The sequence below is a fragment of the Acartia tonsa genome, chromosome 1 (assembly GCF_053477335.1).
Source record: "Acartia tonsa isolate MP-2025a chromosome 1, ASM5347733v1, whole genome shotgun sequence".
In the NCBI taxonomy this organism is placed as follows: Eukaryota; Metazoa; Arthropoda; class Copepoda; order Calanoida; family Acartiidae; genus Acartia; species Acartia tonsa.
Window position 1 is genome coordinate 37,050,200 of NC_137260.1, and position 19,892 is coordinate 37,070,091.

Here is a 19,892-nt window from a genome sequence, read left to right on the forward strand (position 1 = left end):
CCTCTATTTCGCTTTGGTTTAAATAGTGATCACAATACTAATCTTTGAGATTGTTTCTATGATTTCTTTGGACTACTAGGCCCTGTAATTTCGTTTAAGTTGTCATTACCAGGTAAACAGACATTGTATCTGAAATATTATACCTAGACTTGTCATCATATCTTCAGATTTGTCAATTATGCAATTATAACATCATTTACATCTATATCAACATTTAAAAAAAGGATTTAAAGTACATCATTTGGTTGTAATTAATCTAAGTGTATAACAAATAAGAAAAACAATAGTGCAAATTTTATTTGGCATTGCTACACACATGCCTTTAAATGGCGATTTTAATCATCTAAACCCTATTTGTGCTTTTTGATATTACGAATAACTAATCAATTTATCTTTAGACTTTCAGCTATGACAGCAAAGATTTTAAACTGATTAAAAAAAAACATGCACACCTAGCTGCCCTGCTAATCTAGTCATTCAAAGAAAAAAATATTTACATATTTCTAAATGCATAGAGGTATTAGGTATAACTTATCTAACAATAAAATGAAATTTCAAAACAACTTGTAGAAGCAAATTCTTTTATAGCAAGTCTAATTGAATAAACTAGGGATGGCAATCCGTCAAATTTTTAGACCGGATTCGGATTCTTACAAGAATCCGTCCAAAAAAAAGGCGGATTCCGGATTCGGATTTCTGATTCTAGCAATATTTTAAAAGAAATTTTTTAAAATTAAAAATTAAGGTGCTAAATTAAGGAGTTGAAAGAAAAAACTCAAAGACGCTAATCGTAGCCAACCAATTAAGAATCCGAATCCGCTATTAAAAAACGGATTCCGGATTCGGATTGCCAACTCTAAAATAAACTATAGAGAAATACCTTTTTACAGAGAAGTAACATTAATAAATTTCATTTCATTGCAAAAAGACAAAAAAAAAACACAAAACTTAAAATCATCAAGGATAAAGAGATAGAAAATGGAAGATTAAGTAATTTTTTAAATCCCCAATACAAAAATAGAAAATGTTGCCCTAATGTAATTGGAAAATTATTTGGGTCCAGGTTGAGGTAAATCTATCTTTCATTTCCTTATTTCTTTCGCGAAAAATTAATATAAAATTGACTGTAACAAATGGAAGTTTGAGCGTGTCAGATCACAAAACTATAAAACATATTTAACAATATAATATAACAAAATGGGACATTCTACAAACTAGAGGTGAACAATTTAGCAACTTGAGATTATTATAGTTAGTAAATGCGGGATAAATATTTAGGAATGTAGAAAAATATTACATAAAAATATAAAAAATAAAGTAAGTAATCATATATTCTTATTCGCTAAAAGGTTTATATTCATTAGGTACCATATTCTCAATTGCTTAACTCTAACACACCTCGTTCGTAATAAGTCAATTTAATTCTTTTGAAAAAAAGTAACATATAAAAGTAAAAATGGTGGGCTGAAATTAATTTAAAATAAAATAAATATTAAGATCCCTAAATAAGCTTTATCACAATAACAAGAGCAAAACAACAATGATTTCTGTGCGAATAAGCTCAAATTTTATAAAACTGTAAATTATGTTAAAATCTTTTAATACTAAATTTCATTAAAACAGTAAGTAAATACTACTGGAGTATTTTTCAAAAATTTCATTCTATTTTTATAAAGTACATTAAAGGTAGGTATGCTTTTTTGTTTTACTGTATGGACAATAAGAAATGGAAAGAACTATTTTTTTAATGATGTATTGTGACAAAAAGTAATTTATATTGCTTTTGTTTTGATAATACTTAAAGTAAGAAACGAAGTTAAGATTCTCAGACAATAAAAGATTGGAACAATCTACCTGTGAATGTTGTTAAATCTACAGACAAAAAATCAGTGTTTAAAAAACTCTTGGACAAATATATTGAAACATTGATATAGTGAATCAACAACCTCCTCTTATGGTCCTATTTGGACTTCTTGGAGTTATTTAACCATAAACCAAAAAGTAAAACAATTATAAACATATCCAGGCTTAACAAAATGTCCTAAAATATAAAATAGACAAAATTGAAGGGAGGAGTTTCTTAATTGTATTTAGGTATTTTTTCATGCTTTATTTTTTGTTTATCAGAATCTTTGTCTCCCTCCTTGTACATGTACAAAGCTGATCTTGTAAAAGTTTAATTTGTTGCAATGATTTTTAAAATAGTTACCAACGACAATGAAATTTGACAACATTGAAAATTTAGAAAAAAAACTTTAAAATCATCAATAAGGTAGGTAGGTATTGAACTATATCTTTTTCACTTGATTTTTTATGATATGCTATTCAACTAATCTTTAATTATCGGAAATTTGCATTGAATAGGTATGGTATGCTTATGAAAATTCTTATTAATAAAAGCAGTACCAAAGGAATCAAAGCAGTAGGTGGAAACGTCTGTCTTTGTAACATTTAGATTGGTAAGATATTTTCCAAAGTATATAAAAAATGATCGTCTCTAAAGGGCAACATATTATAACTGGCGGTCTTAAATTCTAGCTAGTTATACAATGCATTAATACGATTTTAAAAAATTCATTATTTCCCCCATAATTTTTATCAAGGAGTTAAGCCTCACTTTTTTTAATGAAGGCTATTCAATCCAATCAATTCTAAAATTAGTGAAATAGTTTGAAATTACTTTTTAAATATAGGTTTTCTGTTTATTATAAAGAGTTATGGGTCTTTTATTTTTCCGGCCCTTGTGGTAGTAGTAAAATATGTATAATAACATATAATATTTACATTGACATCTGAAGAGTGCAAATATGCACGAAACAATTTGTAATGTCTGAATAAATATGTAAAATTCATATTTTGTTTGTGAGTTAACCTCTTATAATAAAAATAGTAAATATAGAAAATGTTCATATAAATTAGACCTTGTTGCAAGATCCTTAAAAATTATAACAGAAATGAAAGAAAAATATGAATACTGTATTATGATGCTATTTTAGAATAATGCCATTTAAAGTACTAGCGGCTTCGCCCCTAGCCTCTAGGGGCTTTGCCCCAAGAGGTTTGATCAACCTAATATTTCGTATTTTAGATTTAAAAAGAAAAAGTAAAAAAAAAAAAAAAAATTGGGGGGGGGGGGGTGTATTTTTCATTGTTTGGGGGGGTTGGGGGTGTCCAACCCCCCAAGAAAATAGCTTAAAACCATCACAGGACCAGTAGGTATATTCCCTGAAGAGTAGAGCCCAATCTGTTCAGTGGTTACTGAGATCTTAAGCTTCAGACGGACAGACAGACGGACAGACGGACAGACAGACGGACAGACAGACGGACAGACATCGTTCTACTTTGTATTATAGATATCAATGTTGAAATTTGATTTTTGCTTTCTAAGGAAACTTTACAATTTTTAGTTTCTCTTTTGTCTTATATTCCGGGTAAAGTCCAACCCTGTTTGTCCTGTGGTTCCTGCCCTTGTTGAATCCATCCCAATGGTTGCCAGCCACACCAATCACGTCCCCGACCTCGAGGTCAAGTTCAACAGAACTGTGTCTGGCGTGGGGATAGATAACCTCTTGTTGGTGCTCACTCTGGCCCCCGTAATAGAAAATGTCGTCCAATGAATTGAACCTAAAAATTTAAATAATTGTAAAAACATGAATAGATCAATTCTAAAAGGAAAATTAAATAATAACCTTAAAACTTATGGACGAATACATGGCAATGGCCTTCTTAAGTTTCAAATACACGTTGTTCGTCTTTTTTTTAACTTCACCAAATAATAAAACAAGGTATTTACTTACTACTTTTGTTACCCGTCTGGCATAGCAGAAGTAGGTATTATTTTTTCCTAGCTGAGGACAAAATACCCTACCTGTCAGATGCATCTGGATGCATATTTTGCATAATCTCGTAGGCAATCCTGCAGACCTGGCTGCTAAAGGTGCACACCAAGTGGTCCGACACACTCAACATGTGAATATCCTACAGTCATTGAGAACTTTAAATAAGAGGGCAAGAAAAAACTCGGGAAAAATATTGGAACCAGTTAAGATTTGTTTCTTATTTTATTTAACCCACCTCTTAAATTCCTTTTTTTTACAAGAAAAGAAATCTTCAAAACTCAAAATACGGGCGTGATTATTCATTCCATTGCAAAAAACGCGATCTTTGGTTTGTTTAAATGTCCATTTATTAAGCATTTTTCAAGAATGTCAAGCGTGGGAAAATTTTTAGAACGTGGGAACCATTTATTTTGATTTAAATGGTACATATGATTTTCATTTAAATTCATTTTTTGGACCCGTGAGAAAATTTTTTTAACGTGAGAACCATTTAATTTTCATTGAATTTCATTTTTTGGAAGTGTGGGAAAAAACGTGAGAAAAAATATGTTTTAGTATAAAGAAATGTTCTATCAGTTTCAAACCTTTTTCATTCGATAGATCATACTGACTTTGGAAAAACTGTCAGACCGATTTTTGAAATTCAATCTGTGAAAAAAGATATTCAAGTTTTAATTTTTTGTTTTGAAATTATTATTTTACATGTATTGACGCCATCTTGGATTATGATAATTTTTTTTTTGTTAGAAGATTTTTTCCTAAAATATTTTTTAAAAATTAACTTTTTACAATAAAAAAATCTTTGAACTTAAATTGACCAATAATTCAAAGATTTTTTCTCTTTGATTTGGAAGATTTTTTATGATTTTTATTTTTAATGTCAAATAAAAACACAACAGTGAAAAAAATGAAAATTAAATGAAAAAACGTTTTATGATTTTATACAAGAAATTATTTGCTAACATCACCTTTTTGTTTGCTTAAATAACTCATTTTAAAACATTTTAGACAGAATTATAGCTAATTCTTGCTTTTTATGTTCAATCTAACTTAACCTAAAAACACCATGTTACGGGTGGGAAAAAATAAGCAGTGTTTTATTCTATAGTTTTCAATGCCTGAATAACACCACGCAGCGAAGAATCGGTATAACGCGAATGTACAGCTGCCGTCCGGGACACATCGGGGTCTCCTAAAAATTCATATTCCGGGTACGACTTTCGGCATTCGCCCAGGACTTTCGGATCATCACTGGCTACATAAACCCGTCGCTTGTCCACGGTGTGGGTCAGCTCATAGAGCTGATACCATTGATCTACCAGGGCCATGTATTCTGGGACAGCGTGGAAGGCCGCCTCTGTTCCGACTTTGTCCGTGCGTCGGACGTGGATGCCAACTATGGGATGTTTAAGGTTAAGGCTTTTTTCTGTGTTATCCAACATTTCCTACAAAACAGCGTTGCTAATTACTCGGTTTGAATTTCATAAAACAGTACATACAAAAAGTTGAATAAAATAAGCGTTCAATAGAAGGTAACCAAATACACAGAATCAATTTGTTAAATTATTAGGTAAGCATATCCTATTATATAAATTAGTAAGCTTCTTTTGTCTGTAGCGAAGGATCTTGATAACCGCTGAACCGATGTGGTTCTCATTTACAATGAAACTTCTTGTAGTTCCAGGGAAGGTTTTTAATTATTTTGGTTAAGGGTATGTCCCACATTAATTGCTTCTAGAGGCTTCTAGGAGGCGTGGCCGCTAGTTTTAATTAAAAAAGCAACGCTGCCTTAAGATGTGACTGTGGCCGTAGCATATATTTGATGAATTGTCCAATCCACCAAACGATTGGGTCGCCGTGCAGTCTCTGAATACGTTCAGATAGGTCAGCAGGGATGGCAGGAGGAAGGTAGGCTGGGCGTGGGTTCACACTGAGTTCACACAAAATAAAAATGAGTCCTAATTCTTAATAAATCAAATTCAAAGCAATCGTGCAAAATATTATCATTGGAAAGTTCAACAATACAAAAAAAATTTGTTTTAAATTAAAGTTTTATTTTATTTTATTCCTGTCAATAATAGGCATCTCCACAACTTGAACATTATCAGATCCTGGCCAGTTGGATTTACTGGAGCCCTCAGCGGCCAGACAGGTATTACTTAGGGGCAGAAACACCTCCTCAAATCCTTTCTTGTTATATCTAAGATATAAAAAATACCTTGAATAATACCTACCTACATAAAAAAAAACAAGTAATATTTATTGAAAGTATTAATAATATAAAAATCTTACGTGAGGTTTTCTTAAAAGTTAAATAAAAGTTCCACCATTTTCTAATTACCACTTGCAATCAAACAGAGATATAAAGGTTAAAAAATATAGCAAGACAAAAATATTCCATAACTTTAAAATCAATGTAAACATAGAAAAATCTAATTTGCATGAAGTTTTTTTTTACCTCCATCCACTTGATTTAAGTATGAGGGTCCTCTGAGAACCGTATGCTGTGATAAAGCAATAAACAGCGTGGTGAATCTGACATCCGTATCCACAACCTAGCACAATACATTATGATAAAACATTAAGAAAGTGTGCTGAATCTGAAATCCGTATCCTCAATCTTGCATAATTAGATCATTTAAATGATCATTAGGGAGGGGGGGGGGGGATAATGCAACCATCTCGTAATCAATGCACATTCACAAATGGCACGAAAAATCCGAATTTCAGGATCCCTAAATCGAATAAAAAGTTAGAAAAGTAACGGCTAATGGCTAAACGATAGATTTAAAAATGGCAAAAAAAGCAGCTAAAAGGCTACCCAGCAGATACTTTTTCAATTTTTTTTTCGTTTTTGGGAAAATACACCTACCAAGGGTTATTCAAGCCAAGTTTCGTAACGAAATTCGGCTTTTAAGTGCCATTTGATTACGATATGGTTACCCGAATGGGGAGAAGGGGGGCTTATTAAAAAATATATTTCGCTAAAACACGGTCCAACAAATACGTACCTTTATTTAAATTGCACAATAATTTCTTTGCTGAATCACAATTATCAGGGTTCTGAAGTTTTGTTAATCTCTCTTGCACCAGGTTGGATAAATCCTCAGATTCTTGTGCTCGCCATTCTTCATATCCATCGTTTTCCTATAATTAATAATAATGCAACTCAAAGTGTGCTAGCAAACATACTTCTTTATTTTGTCCGTATTGGACAGCTCATGTAATTATTTGCTTATCCATATGATTTATTGTGAAGATTGATAAGTAACAGACCAAAACTTGTGTTTTATCTAGGTATGATCACAGACCAAATATCGAACTGGGTGTCCAATCTTCTTAAGAAGAGGCCGACTGTAAATGACCAAGGGAGGACTCTTCTACTAATCTTAAGCACCCAGTGATCCTAGACCAAGAATCCCATTTTATTTAATTTTAATATAAAAATATATTTGTGTGTATTTTATCTTGTCTATTTAATAATCTTATTTTTATGTACCTATGAAGCTTTTATACATTCCGGAGTACTTTAGTTCATTCTGGGGTTTTAATTTATTATGTCAAGTATTTGTGAATTTTACAGAGATATGAAATGCTGCTGTCTACCTGGGTAAATGGTTACACATGTTTGTTTTGTGGTGAGTCATGCTACTTTTATTGACTTTCACATTTATATCAAGACATTGGCATAAAGTTGCATAAATTGCATCTACATTGGATAGCATCAATACCTACGTAAATATTGCAACACCATATAGCTATGTATCTTGGTTAGGAAAGATCAAACTTTTGCAGGGAAGGATTAGGCTCACTGTGCGTATAAAGTAAGGGCTATGAGATCAAATGCACCAAGTTGGATGAATTTCATAGGAACTTCTTGAACTAAGGATGTTTCTATCTTATAATCAACATTCATTTTTTACCTTTAATTTTTGTAAATCCACGAGGATAGCATGACCATGGTTTCTAGTTTCATCTTTCAAATAATTTATATTTGCATCCGTCAGTTTTTCTCGACTCTTTAGCATAATATCTAATTGTCCTTGGATAAAGTTGAGAAGCTCTTTTGTGTCCCTAACTGCTCTCCGCCTGTAGATTTCATACTGTAGGGATGGCTCACAAGTAGAGTCTAGAAATTTTGATTCTTCTACAGGAATTTCAGCCTAAACAAATTGTAATAAGTTATGTTAATTTAAATGATTAAATATTTCATTAGAATAACAGAAAGTATTATATTGATATTTAGTCTGTTTATAATATTTGACAGAAAAAATATTTTGTTTAGAAAAAACCTGTAGGTATAGGTGAATGTGTTTCAACAAAACTTAATAGGTCCCCCCCCCCCCCTCGCCCGATAAAATATGAACTGCAGTAGATCCGATATTTCTCCCCTCAAGAATCAGGGGCGTATCAACCTACAATTTAAAAAATAATAGTTGCCTGAATAACGTTATCAACTTGAGATGAGGCTGAAGTTCTTTTATTAATATCTCGTATTTGTCTTAATAATTTATCTCTTTCTCTTGTCAAAGCTCTATTCTCACTTTGTACGTTGGCCAACTTTTTGGCAAGTTCATCTGTTTCGGATGTCCTACTGAGTGGCCCTCCGAGTAAAAATACAAGAATGGCCAGCCAGACTATTAATAATAATATCAATAACTTTCCAAAATTATAAAATATTCTCATTTTTATTTGTTATTTAGACCAAAGTTTTGGTTAAATTTTTTGTTGTCAGTTTGTATCACAATTTGGTTATTCTCACTTCCATCTAAAAAAAAAATAGTTCACTCATTGATCTGGAGCTAATGAAAAGATTACACAATAATAAAAGAAGGGGAGGTGACAAGTAAATCCAAGGCCAGGAGGTTATATGGTTTACAAGTACGCCCCCCCCCCCACCCATTCAAAAAAAAACAACCAATATAGGTTGCTACAAATGTTAGGGAGTAGATTAGATAATCCCCCCCCCCCCCTCCCCACAGCTTGGACGGCCTTAAGAGGGGACATTAATCACCGTCTTGGTCAATTTGAACCATAAAAGTAAAAATTAGCTTTTCACAAACATGTAAAATTGCCCACTCATAACCTCAACAATAAAAAAAAATACATTGCAAATAAACTAATATTATTCAAGGGACTGATTAAGAATATTGATTTGTATTACATAAAATTGTACTTAAAATAACAAACAGAATTTAAAACAATTAGGCATTTGATTGATAAAAGTTTACTAGCTCTGTAACCAGTATTATTAACAAATTTTGTCTTTAAAAGTTAATCTTTTGATTATTCACAGCTCTAATGATCAAGGAGTGCCCATTTTTCCTTTGGTGTAAATTTTAATGATGAATTGTAAAATTAGGGGACAAAGAAACGAGGCCTAGCCTCTTTAAGATTCTTGTGACTTGTCAATTGTCTCTCTTCTTTACGGCTCAAGTGTTGTCGTCTGCAACAATAATACAAATAATTTTACGAGGCATTTGTGCGCTTAAAAACAGAGTTGTCGAATTAATATCTATTAAGATATTTATGAACATTTTCCATCCTGTAACTGAATATCTTGTAACCGGCAAATCCTTAAAAAAATTGTAGGTGTTTTGTTCATATATTGTTTGGAAATGTTTTAAACTGGATATTTTAAACGCTTTAAAAATGTCCATTTTATTTCATTATTCTTTTTGTAATTTTAAGAAATTGCAACCATGACATATCCTTTGAAAAATCAGCTGATTAATCGACTCATCGAAAGCAGACAAGAAAAGTACAAATAAACAAGTTCATTTGACATATTTTGACGTCGATTTTTTACGTGTTTAACATTTGTTATTTTTTTGATAAATGTACTTTTATAACATTCAATGTAACTGTAATTTTAAAGCAATTTTTCTTCATTTTACGTTTACTCCTAAAATAACTTGTAATTACTTTACTGCGTCCATAAGTTCTTTAATAATAAAAATTACTACATATTTTTTCAGGCCAAAATGTATATATAGAAAACTTAAAAGCCTTTACTACTTGTATATACTATATATGTAACTAAATAATATCAATAATTAGCTTAAAACTTGAAAAAGGTAAGTTGCTTACTTAAGCGCGAAGTTTTTCTACTTTTAGAGTGTTTTAGTCTGGAAGCATACTGTTTAATGGGTATATCATTGATCGTAGGCTTATTAGATATCCTTTTTCTTGGATTATATAACAGTAATTTTCTAGAATGATTTAAAATAATGTTAAATCTACAATGAAATATAGAATCTATAAATTAACATTGTAAAGGTAAATATGCCCTGTCTTTAAGCAATTACATAGACGTCCAGGGGGGGGGGGGGGTTAAAGTGGGGATTACCTTCCCAATTTAAAATTTACCCCTACACATAATGATGAATATAATACAATTTTAAGGTTAGAGTTTTTTTATTGTTTTAGGAAATACAATTTTTGCACAAACAATAAAGAAGTCTGACAAAGAAATCCAGCAATATGGAACGAATCATTGCTGTGTTTAGAAAATATCCAATAATTCCAAGTATGATGACTTACAGTGTTCTGTATCCTTCTGCTAATTTTGTACAACAGAAATATTTTAGAAAATATAAACCTGGCGAAGAAAAAATAGACTGGCAAGAAATTAAGAGGTAAACATTTCTTTTAAGTATGTTTCTAACTTTGTTTCTGTAATGATGCTTAGAGGTTAGCTATTGACGTGTAATAAATGAGCAAAAGCATTAAATTTTTGTTGTTTGTTAACCACTAGACAGTTGATTTATATTGATAACCAACTTAGCAATTTATTTCTTAGCTTTTGATTTTTAAGTTGAATTTTTTTTAGATTTTGTATTTATGGTGGACTAATACATGCACCGCTAGTATATAATTGGTTGAGAACGGCTGCCAGACTCTTTCCTAAAACCACCATGTCACATTTATTAGCAAAGGTAAACGGTAATGAAAATCTGCAATATTTTTTAAAAAGTTTTTATTAATTTACGTCAAATTTTAAAAATCTGTTTAAGAAAATTTCGATTTCATTTGTTATATTTCTTGCTTATTTGATAGGTAGCCCTGGATCAGACATTATTTGCACCTGTCGGCCTGTCTTCCTTTTATATTGGTCTCTCTGTTCTGGAAGGGAAAGACTCACAAGGAGTTTACGACGAGTGGAGAGAAAAACTGCCAAATACTTGGGCGGTAAGAATTATTTTCCCCCAAAACTTTTATTTTAAATGAAACTTTTTTCTTCTAAAAATTTAGGTAGGTATTTATTTTAGCATTTTTGATATTTTTATCAAATACAGAATGATAATCATATATTGAAAATATCCAAAAAATAGATGGATAAATCATTAAGAATAAAAGTTTTTGGGGATGACTTTACAATTCTTAATTAAAATAGAAAAATAGACTAGTTTTAGAATTAGATAATAATTTTACTCTTTAAGGAGTTACTTCACATTTTGTCTCTGTTTACAATTTTTGTTAGCATGTTTAATGATTTTTATTTTCTTAAAAGAAATAAAGTATTTTTTATGTCTATAAAATGTTTTTATGTTGTTTACCTAAAAAGACATTCAATGCTTATTAAAGGTTGCTTTAAGCTCTTATTTTAAACTTATAAGTTATAAGATTTTACTTTACTTTGAATTTTATAGAAAGATAATTATAAATTCAAACCTTTGACCTCGTTGAATGTTTTATCCCCGTTCATTTAGGTCAGCGCATTTATCTGGCCATTTCTACAGACAGTCAATTTCAAGTTTATACCCGGCCGTCTGCGTGCCATCTATGTGGCCGTCTGCAGCTTCTTTTGGACCACAATGCTGGCAGCTTGGAAGCATAATAGCGGCAGCAGTCAAAATATTATACCAATATTATCAACTAAATAATTTATGTTTACATTTGTATGATAATCTAGAAACATAGTAATTTACCATAACCAATGATAGAAACTTTATTTATTGAAGCATGATACCTACTGTATACATATATTTTTTTAAAATCTGCTATTTGATCATGAATTTACTCTGTATTTTTTGTACATATTGATTTTGCAATCTAAAAATATTTTAAATTAAATCTTTTTAAAAACTTACCTGCCTTTAGCCTTATGAAATTTGAAACTAAAAACCAACGCATTTTGTTTATTTATTTATTGTTGTAAAAGGAAGAAAATAAAAAAAGTATATTAATAACTAATCTTTGTAATATTGGAATGTAAAGCTATGCACAAGTAATATTTTTCGTTTGTCTGTCATTTGGTCAGTTTTTTAAAAACTTTGGTATAGTCCCATCATTGACAACGCCTTTTCAGGGGCGTTTCGTCGTATTTTCACTGTAGCTTTTAATCGGTTATTTTAGGTTAGATTTGGTTAAGTTGGGTTGGTTAGGTGATTGCCCCGCAGTGTTAGGCAATTGGCCCCTCAGGGGCTAGAAATAGAGGGAAAGCTACTGTGGAAATACGACGAAACGCCCCTTAAGAGGCGCTGCCTGAAACGGACTATAATACAGTATACCATTCCCAAAAACTTTTGATCCCCTATAGTCATTTACCTTTTATCTCATTTATAAACACACAAGCTCTTATAAATATCTAAGCTTTTCTTGCACATTATATCTTGTTTAGAAATAAGTATTTATACCAATGAATGATATTGTCTTGTTTAGAATTTTAAAAGAATAAATATACAGGATATATTAGGTTATTTTGAATTGTCAAAAATGAAACTTTAAACACAGAGAGTGATAGAGATGAAATATTTATGTTTATTTTTAGACTGGAATGTGTATCTGGCCATTTCTGACCTTTCTCAACTTCTGGCTGGTGCCTGCGAGGCTCAGGACAATCTTTGTTGGGTTCTGCGGATTTTTCTGGTTCACCTTCCTGTCGTATTTGAAGATTAGACCTGATGGTTTTACACCGCCAGTGGTTTTATTATATAACAAATATATTAAGTAGGAGTATTTATATTTATTTCATTTCACGGACCAAAATCATTAATTATTTTAATGAAAAAAATAATAACAATAATTTTAACGTATGAACTTTGTTATTTTACAATAATATTTCATATTTTTAGGTTTTGCGCCCCTAGAGTCCTCTAATAACACATAAGTGAGTTGTGTTATGTTTAATTTACTTTTACACATGCACAGAGAGACATCATGTTACTTTTATACAAGGATTAAATGTCCGTTATTTGCATGATTTTTGTAATTTGCCTGATTTTCTTTTGGATCCAATCCTTATAATGCCGCAAGGTCTTTTTATTTGTCTGACTGAGTTATATAATATTAAATATTTTTTAAAGCTTTAGGGATGGTTTTATGCTATCTCTCAGCCCACTTCAAATACAGAGCCCCTAGATGTTAGGAGTACAGCCATCAGCAATACAAAAATGTGATTGAAACGGTACAACTGTTATTACACATTTGATTCTAATCTTAAGAACTTAAACCTATCTACTCTTCATGGAAATTATCCATATTTTGTGGTCCATAAATGAAAAAAAAGTAAATGCTTCTAGTTAATATATTTAACATTTTAGTCAATCCAATTTTAGTCAAATTATTACTAATACCCGGTATTACATTGTCAAATTCATAATACATTAGAAAATTTTATTCATAATTTTCATTTTCATCAACTTTACATTTCTTTATGTACATTCTTTACTTATACCAGTGATACAACTAGAATCAAAGTTAGTTTACCTATGGATGGCAAAAGAATATTTCAGAATATACCTGCCATTTTGTGTAGGACCAAAATTTGAATACCTGTTTTTCCCATTATAATCCCAATTTTTGTTCGGATATTTCTGAAATCCTAATCCTGTTCGGATAACCTGCAACTTTTTAAGATAAACGTCAAAATAATACTAATCCGAAATTGTAAGATATGCCTCGTATTACCATCCGTAATCACACAGTGCTTACTTTCTTTTGTGTTTTATTTATGTTCTAAAAGTCCAGTTGTTCTTGAAATATTTTTAAGTCTTCGTACCTATGAAAAAAGACTGAATTAGTAAAATATTTGTTAATATACTCTTGAGCAATCCTTCAGAAACATCAATCCAATTTAAATAAATAATTAGGACAATAACAGTGTATGACATAGAAATCTTGAGGATTTGATTTTTCTTCCATTGTCAGCTCCCTGTTAAAACAGGTTTTAGTGCATATTATTTATTTAAAATGTTTGGTGTGCCATTAGTTATACATCTTTTAAAATCACCAAAACTCAATAATTATTAATAAAGGAAAAACAGATCCTTCATCTTTCTTTTTTGTCATTAATTGTTATCTCTTAAAATATATTTCTATGTTTATTTGGGATTAGGGAAATTTTGTTTAATGTAAAATTAACATAGAATTGTGATATATATTCAAGGCCGGGATATGAAAAAATCTCGCCTGTAAATTTGGATAGTACTTTCCAGTATGGCTTCGAAACCGATTAATATCTGCTGGACTAAAACTGGTTCTCACCCATACTGAAAAATCATGCATAGCATCATATTTCAGACAAATTTTCCAAACATTAAAATAGAAGACATAGAATTTTGTAATTTTAATTTAATATCCGAGGAAAACTGTCTTTAATACTATATTAAAGGTAACTATTATTTAACCTGTTATAGTTTATGGAAGATTATTTCTTTTTTCTAATGCCTATCTTTGAATATATCCTATTTAACATTTATATGAATCATAAAATATTGTCAAAAATAAACTGACAGTTTATTAATTTATTTTTGTGTAGTGCCAATTTGTTAGTCCTCAATAAATCTTCTTAATATTGTTTTTAACTATATTATTGTTCAATCCAAAAAGGTTTTTACCAATTAAGATTTGCAAGATGTTTTTCCTAGATCTATATTTTTATGTTTTTCATGTTTAAAGTAAGTTTATATATTACACAGCACAGCTACTACATTATTTGGTATGTTCGTTTAAGAAAAGATCATCATATGTTTAGTCTTAGTTAGCTTTTTCAGAAATAAAATGATTTTTAGAGGTTTAAAGTAAATTAACTAGAGAGAAAAAAATGTACCAACCAACTTAGAAAAAAGACAATATTTAATTTCCGTGAATTAATCTCAGGTATTGGTATTAATAAAGGAGTTTCTTCTTAATAATTGCATCAAACAAAAACACTGTTAGTTCTATTGGGACTGTTTAGATATGAAATATTTGACTCTTTCGGTCCTTTTAACAAATAATGTGGAAAATTTCAGATAAATATAGTTATGCAAACAAAAAGTTTGTTTTATCAAGGATTCATACGGCCAAAAAAGTTATTAATAGAGAAATAAGGGGGGGGGGGTCAATGCAACCATCTCGTAATCAATGTATAAATGGCACTTAGAATTCGAATTTTGATCTGAAATTTTGCATGAGTAATCCTTGTTGGGTCTATTTTCCCTAAATCGAACAAAAAGTTGAAAAAGTAACGGATTTTTAGATTTCTAGTACCAGCAACTATCGGCTAGAATCGTTTGAAAACGTTTTGGAGCAGAGTATTATGCGGAGATAGGTTTCGTGATGGATTTACATTGAAAATAGCTTGAAACAGCCGTTACTTTTCCAACTTTTTGTCCAATTTAGGGAAAATAGATCTACCAAGGATTACTCATGCAAAATTTCAGATCGAAATTCGAATTTGAAGTACCATTTATACATTGATTACGAGATGGTTGCAATAAAACCCACCGCTCTTAGTTATCTTTATTTAGGTATTAATTATAGAATATTTCTCATATAATGAAAAATGTTGGCTTTCTATAAAGAAAGCGTTTTCAGGTATAATGTAGCAATCCGGTAAACTTCTTAAGCCTTGGTCTTCTCAGACTTCTTGGGGAGGAGAACAGCCTGGATGTTGGGGAGGACACCTCCCTGGGCAATGGTGACACCGCTCAACAGCTTGTTCAATTCCTCGTCGTTTCTGATGGCCAGCTGGAGATGTCTGGGGATGATTCTGGTCTTCTTGTTGTCTCTGGCGGCATTACCTGCCAACTCCAGGACCTCAGCTGCCAGATATTCCATGACAGCGGCCATGTAGACCGGGGCACCAGCTCCAACACGCTCAGCATAGTTTCCCTTGCGGAGGAGACGATGGATACGTCCAACTGGGAACTGGAGTCCAGCCCTGCTGGAACGGGACTTCGCCTTTCCCTTAACTTTTCCACCCTTTCCACGTCCGGACATGTTGATAAGTTAGGTATTTGAAAGTCTAATTCAAACTGATTGTGTATTTGAAACTTGCCTTATTTATACTCTTCTAGGGTTTATTTCTTTGTTAAGCTTAAAATTTCCTTCTCTTCTTGTTTAAAATCCTATTCTCCTTTAACATTTCCCACTTTTAATCTCCCTCCCCTTATTAGATCAATATATAGCCGCTCTGCACCGTACCGTCACGTCCTAGTTGAGTTCTCCTCCTATATGCGGCGTTTCTCCTCCCTATACATATTTACCTGCTTTTACCCGCCAAACTCAATTGTTAAGATCTATCTCAAACAACATTTTAGAAATAAAATTAATACCTACTGCAATTGTAAACCTATATGAAATTTTTTAGATGTTTTTTTTTAAGTTTAATGATTATCACCACACTCAATTTCCTAAAGAAGAAGAAAAATGAAGGAAAATTGACTAGCCGCTTCAAAAAGCCAAAAAATTGTTCTTGATCAATACTTTAAGCTTCCCTAAAAATTGTGGACTTTTCATTTTAGCTAGGCTATAGAATCTAATTGTTAAGTAATACTGTTAAGTTTTTTTAGTAGCGAAGCTACTCTATAATTCACAATGTCCGTCCGTCTGTCCGTCCGTAATTAATGAATTGGGGGAAACGTGATTTTCTCGGCTCCTATAAAAGATAGAGAGCTGAAATTTTTTGACAACATTCCCATCATTAAGGAGCACAATTAACTATAAAACATCAATGGCGGTCGGACTGCTTTTTAGCAGGTTTTAGGCTATTTTTTATATTTTCCAAATTTTCCCCATATCTTTGGTGTTTATGGTCCGATTTTCAAAATTTTTTCAGTTAAAGATATCAGAATTAAATTTCCCGTCATTTAAAGAAAACAACAATGACGGTCAGACTGCCTTTTTGCAGGTTTTTGGCTATTTTTATATTTTTCACATTTTTCCCCATATCTTTGGTGTTTATGGTCCGATTTTCGAAATTTTTTCAGTTAAAGATATCAAAATTAAATTTCCTGTCGTTTGAAGAAAACAAAAGTCAGACTGCCTTTTTGCAGGTTTTTGGCTATTTTTATATTTTTCACATTTTACCCATATCTTTGGTGTTTATGGTCCAATTTTTATAATTTTTTCAGTTAAAGATATTAAAATTGAATTTCTGGCGTTTTAAGAAAAGAAACAATGGCGGCAGGTTTTTGGCTATTTTTATATGTTGATATATTTCCCCATATCTTTGGCATTTTTGGTCCAATTTTAAAACTTTTTTGCATTAACAGTTTCAAAATATTTTTTCCCATTGTTATGTGCATCTAGTATGTAATTTACTTTAACCATCTTCATCATACAAAATAAAACAAAGTTTCATGTTTATTTTCTCCAATAAATCTATTATTGATTTTAATAAATACACTTTAAATCTACTTCTACGTATTCCCATCAACAATTTTTGTGCTTCGCTACTTATGGATGTTGTCATCTTTGTTTTAAATTCAAGAGAACATATTATGTCAAAATTAATCTCAACTAATAAGGCATAACATTAGATAAATAATTAATAATAAATGATATAAAGTTGGACGATGGCTGTCTGTCCCAAATAAAACTACAAAATAACTGATTATTTTTTTTTTTTTGGGGGGGGGGGGTATCCCTACTGGTCATACCATGGTTTTATGCTATTTAGTTGTGCCTAGTTGTTTGTTGCTAAATGAAATCACTATTCTAAGTAGAAAAAACGAGCTAAATGCAGTATTCTTTGTTTACCATTTTTTCTTGAAAGTAAGTTGCAGTGACTTAACTTGTTGTACGGAACCCTAACAATGGAAAAACTTCGCTTTTCATACTGTTATGTAAACATTGCTAATAATAATTTTGTCAAAAACTGATGTCTTCTCATATAAAGCACTGATAAAAGTTAAATAAACAAGTTTTTGTAGATATAATTACAATATATATTATCAAAATGTTGTATAATATAAGTGATCTAATTTTCTTTTATTTTTAGTTTTGAAAAAGGCGGGTAATGAAACAAAAGAGAAATAAATAGAGGATGTATGATGTCTACCCAAGCCAAGCTATTTTAAATTTAAAGGGACAACCATAAACCAATAGAAAAGTACCTACTTGGTATATTACAAGGATGGAGTGAGAACCTATTTTTTTTACTTTTATTTACAATTTTTTATTTCTTCTGTATTACTGATGATAAGAACTCGAAAGAATTCTAATTTTCTAGTATTTGTTAGTTTGAATTTTTGAAATAACATGCATTTGAAATGAAAGCTAGTATAAATGTAAATTTTGATGTAATACTTCTTTAACCTTAAACTGAACTTATATGACAACATCAATAAAAAATGAATATCATCAAATCAGACAAACAAACAAACGGCCATTGTAATAACACATTCAATATTCAAAATTATCTATCCTTATGATAAAGTAACAGGATGTCTGTTTGATCGTTTGTCCGTACCGAAGGATCTCGCTAACCGCTGAACCGTCGGGTCCTCCTTAGTAGGGTAGCTTCCCAGGAAGGTTTATAACTATTTTGGGGAGGGTACCACCATTCTCTTAAGAAAAAACACAAAAAAAATTGAAAAGAAGGTGTATCAACTATTTTTTTTATAGCTAGCCGGTTCTTTTAGTAAGTAGTAGATGTAAAATTTTTCATAGAATTCAGATATGCAATCGGTTTTTTTTGTAGACCTCTTATTTTTTAAGTAATTTAAGTTTAAAAAAAAAAAAATTAAGTCGATTTTAAGGTACTAAAATGCAACAAAAAAAAGAAAGAAAATGGTCATTATGAACAAAAATAGTAAGATCTTTAATTTGACACCTTACTTTTTCAATTCTGTCAGGTAATTATTGAAAAAATCGATTTTTTTTAACCCACGAGAATAAAAACTTTGAACTTAATTTTATTATTTCACAAATAAAAAAATATGGGTTCATATATACCTTCAGAATCAGAAAAATATTACGAATCCATTGTAAGCAAAATTGAAAAAAAAAGTTTACAATATAGTATATAAACTACAATAAAAGGAATTATATGAAAATATCATATTATATTGTACAGGCAACGTCTTAATTCTTCAATTGAGTATAAAAATGGGAAGGGGGTAAAGAGGGGGTAAAGAGGGGGTAAAAAAGGGAAGACAATAGTGTTGTCTGAACAAAAAAAATAATTGGCCATTTCTTTAATTTTTTAATTTTTTAATTTTTTTCGATTTTGCTTACAATGGATTCGTAATATTTTTCTGATTCTGAAGGTATATATGAACCCATGTTTTTTATGTCTGTTTGAGAAAATATTTAGGTCTAAAGTTTTTATTATACCGAGGTTAAAAAAATAGATTTTTTCAATAATTACTCAACAGAATTTTAAAAGTAAGGTGTCAAATTAAAGATCTTACTATTTTTGTTCTTACTGGCCATTTTCTTCTTTTATTTTGTTGCGTTTTAGTACCTTAAAACCGACTTAATTATTTTTTTAAAAAACTTAAATTACTTAAAAAATAAGAGGTCTACAAAAAAACCGATTGCATATCTGAATTCTATGAAAATTTTTACATCTACTACTTACTAAAAGAACCGGCTAGCTATAAAAAAAAAAAGTTGATACAACTTCTTTAAAGAATATTCTCGCTTTTTGTAGAGACTTGAACGCAACATAGGCAATGATTTCTCAAATTAGATATTCAAATAAAAAACATTTAAAGTGCCACTAGAGGTCTCTATGGGCGTAGCCGCTAGTAAGTATAAAAACAAAAACTAAATCTGTCTCAAAATTACTTAAATTCAAAATGCTATTTGCGGACATATTTACATTTTAAGACTTGATTA

At 30.8% G+C, this 19,892-nt stretch overlaps 3 protein-coding genes across 5 annotated transcripts; 1 reads left to right on the top strand and 2 right to left on the bottom strand.

Annotated features, from left to right (window-relative positions):
- Positions 1-3,328: 3,328 nt before the first annotated feature.
- FucT6 (alpha-(1,6)-fucosyltransferase 8) lies at positions 3,329-8,626 on the bottom strand. The gene is made up of 9 exons (XM_080159702.1): positions 8,280-8,626; positions 7,763-8,002; positions 6,851-6,986; positions 6,298-6,394; positions 5,908-6,039; positions 5,628-5,769; positions 4,958-5,284; positions 3,869-3,978; positions 3,329-3,624 (listed from the first exon to the last, which is right to left on the bottom strand). Exons 1-9 carry the CDS (start codon positions 8,523-8,525, stop codon positions 3,384-3,386), a joined length of 1,671 nt encoding a protein of 556 aa, XP_080015828.1. The 5' UTR covers positions 8,526-8,626; the 3' UTR covers positions 3,329-3,383.
- Positions 8,627-9,606: 980 nt separating this feature from the next.
- On the top strand, positions 9,607-14,644 carry LOC145318424 (mpv17-like protein). 3 transcript variants are annotated; one of them, XM_080159720.1, is made up of 6 exons: positions 9,816-9,916; positions 10,269-10,477; positions 10,672-10,777; positions 10,899-11,030; positions 12,613-12,791; positions 13,364-14,644. In XM_080159720.1, exons 2-6 carry the CDS (start codon positions 10,323-10,325, stop codon positions 13,365-13,367), a joined length of 576 nt encoding a protein of 191 aa, XP_080015846.1. In that variant the 5' UTR covers positions 9,816-9,916; positions 10,269-10,322; the 3' UTR covers positions 13,368-14,644. The 3 variants fall into 3 exon arrangements, with proteins under 3 accessions (XP_080015848.1, XP_080015846.1, XP_080015839.1); XM_080159713.1 differs by having other exon boundaries at positions 13,385-14,644; XM_080159722.1 differs by lacking the exons at positions 12,613-12,791; positions 13,364-14,644 and adding an exon at positions 11,552-12,031 and having other exon boundaries at positions 9,607-9,916.
- A 968-nt stretch (positions 14,645-15,612) lies between these two features.
- Positions 15,613-16,086, bottom strand: LOC145318454 (histone H2A-like). The gene has a single exon (XM_080159726.1). It carries the CDS (start codon positions 16,044-16,046, stop codon positions 15,669-15,671), a length of 378 nt encoding a protein of 125 aa, XP_080015852.1. The 5' UTR covers positions 16,047-16,086; the 3' UTR covers positions 15,613-15,668.
- Between the last annotated feature and the right edge of the window lie 3,806 nt (positions 16,087-19,892).

Coding starts and splice junctions, on each gene's coding strand:
- LOC145318424 (XM_080159713.1), top strand. CDS start 10,323: ATGGAACGAATCATTGCTGTGTTTAGAAAATATCCAATAATTCCAAGT. Junction 10,478..10,671: donor GACTGGCAAGAAATTAAGAG/GTAAACATTTCT, acceptor AATTTTTTTTAG/ATTTTGTATTTATGGTGGAC. Junction 11,031..12,612: donor AACTGCCAAATACTTGGGCG/GTAAGAATTATT, acceptor GTTTATTTTTAG/ACTGGAATGTGTATCTGGCC.
- LOC145318454 (XM_080159726.1), bottom strand. CDS start 16,046: ATGTCCGGACGTGGAAAGGGTGGAAAAGTTAAGGGAAAGGCGAAGTCC.
- FucT6 (XM_080159702.1), bottom strand. CDS start 8,525: ATGAGAATATTTTATAATTTTGGAAAGTTATTGATATTATTATTAATA. Junction 6,040..6,297: donor CTTAAATCAAGTGGATGGAG/GTAAAAAAAAAC, acceptor TTTATATCTTAG/ATATAACAAGAAAGGATTTG. Junction 3,625..3,868: donor CATCCAGATGCATCTGACAG/GTAGGGTATTTT, acceptor TTAAATTTTTAG/GTTCAATTCATTGGACGACA.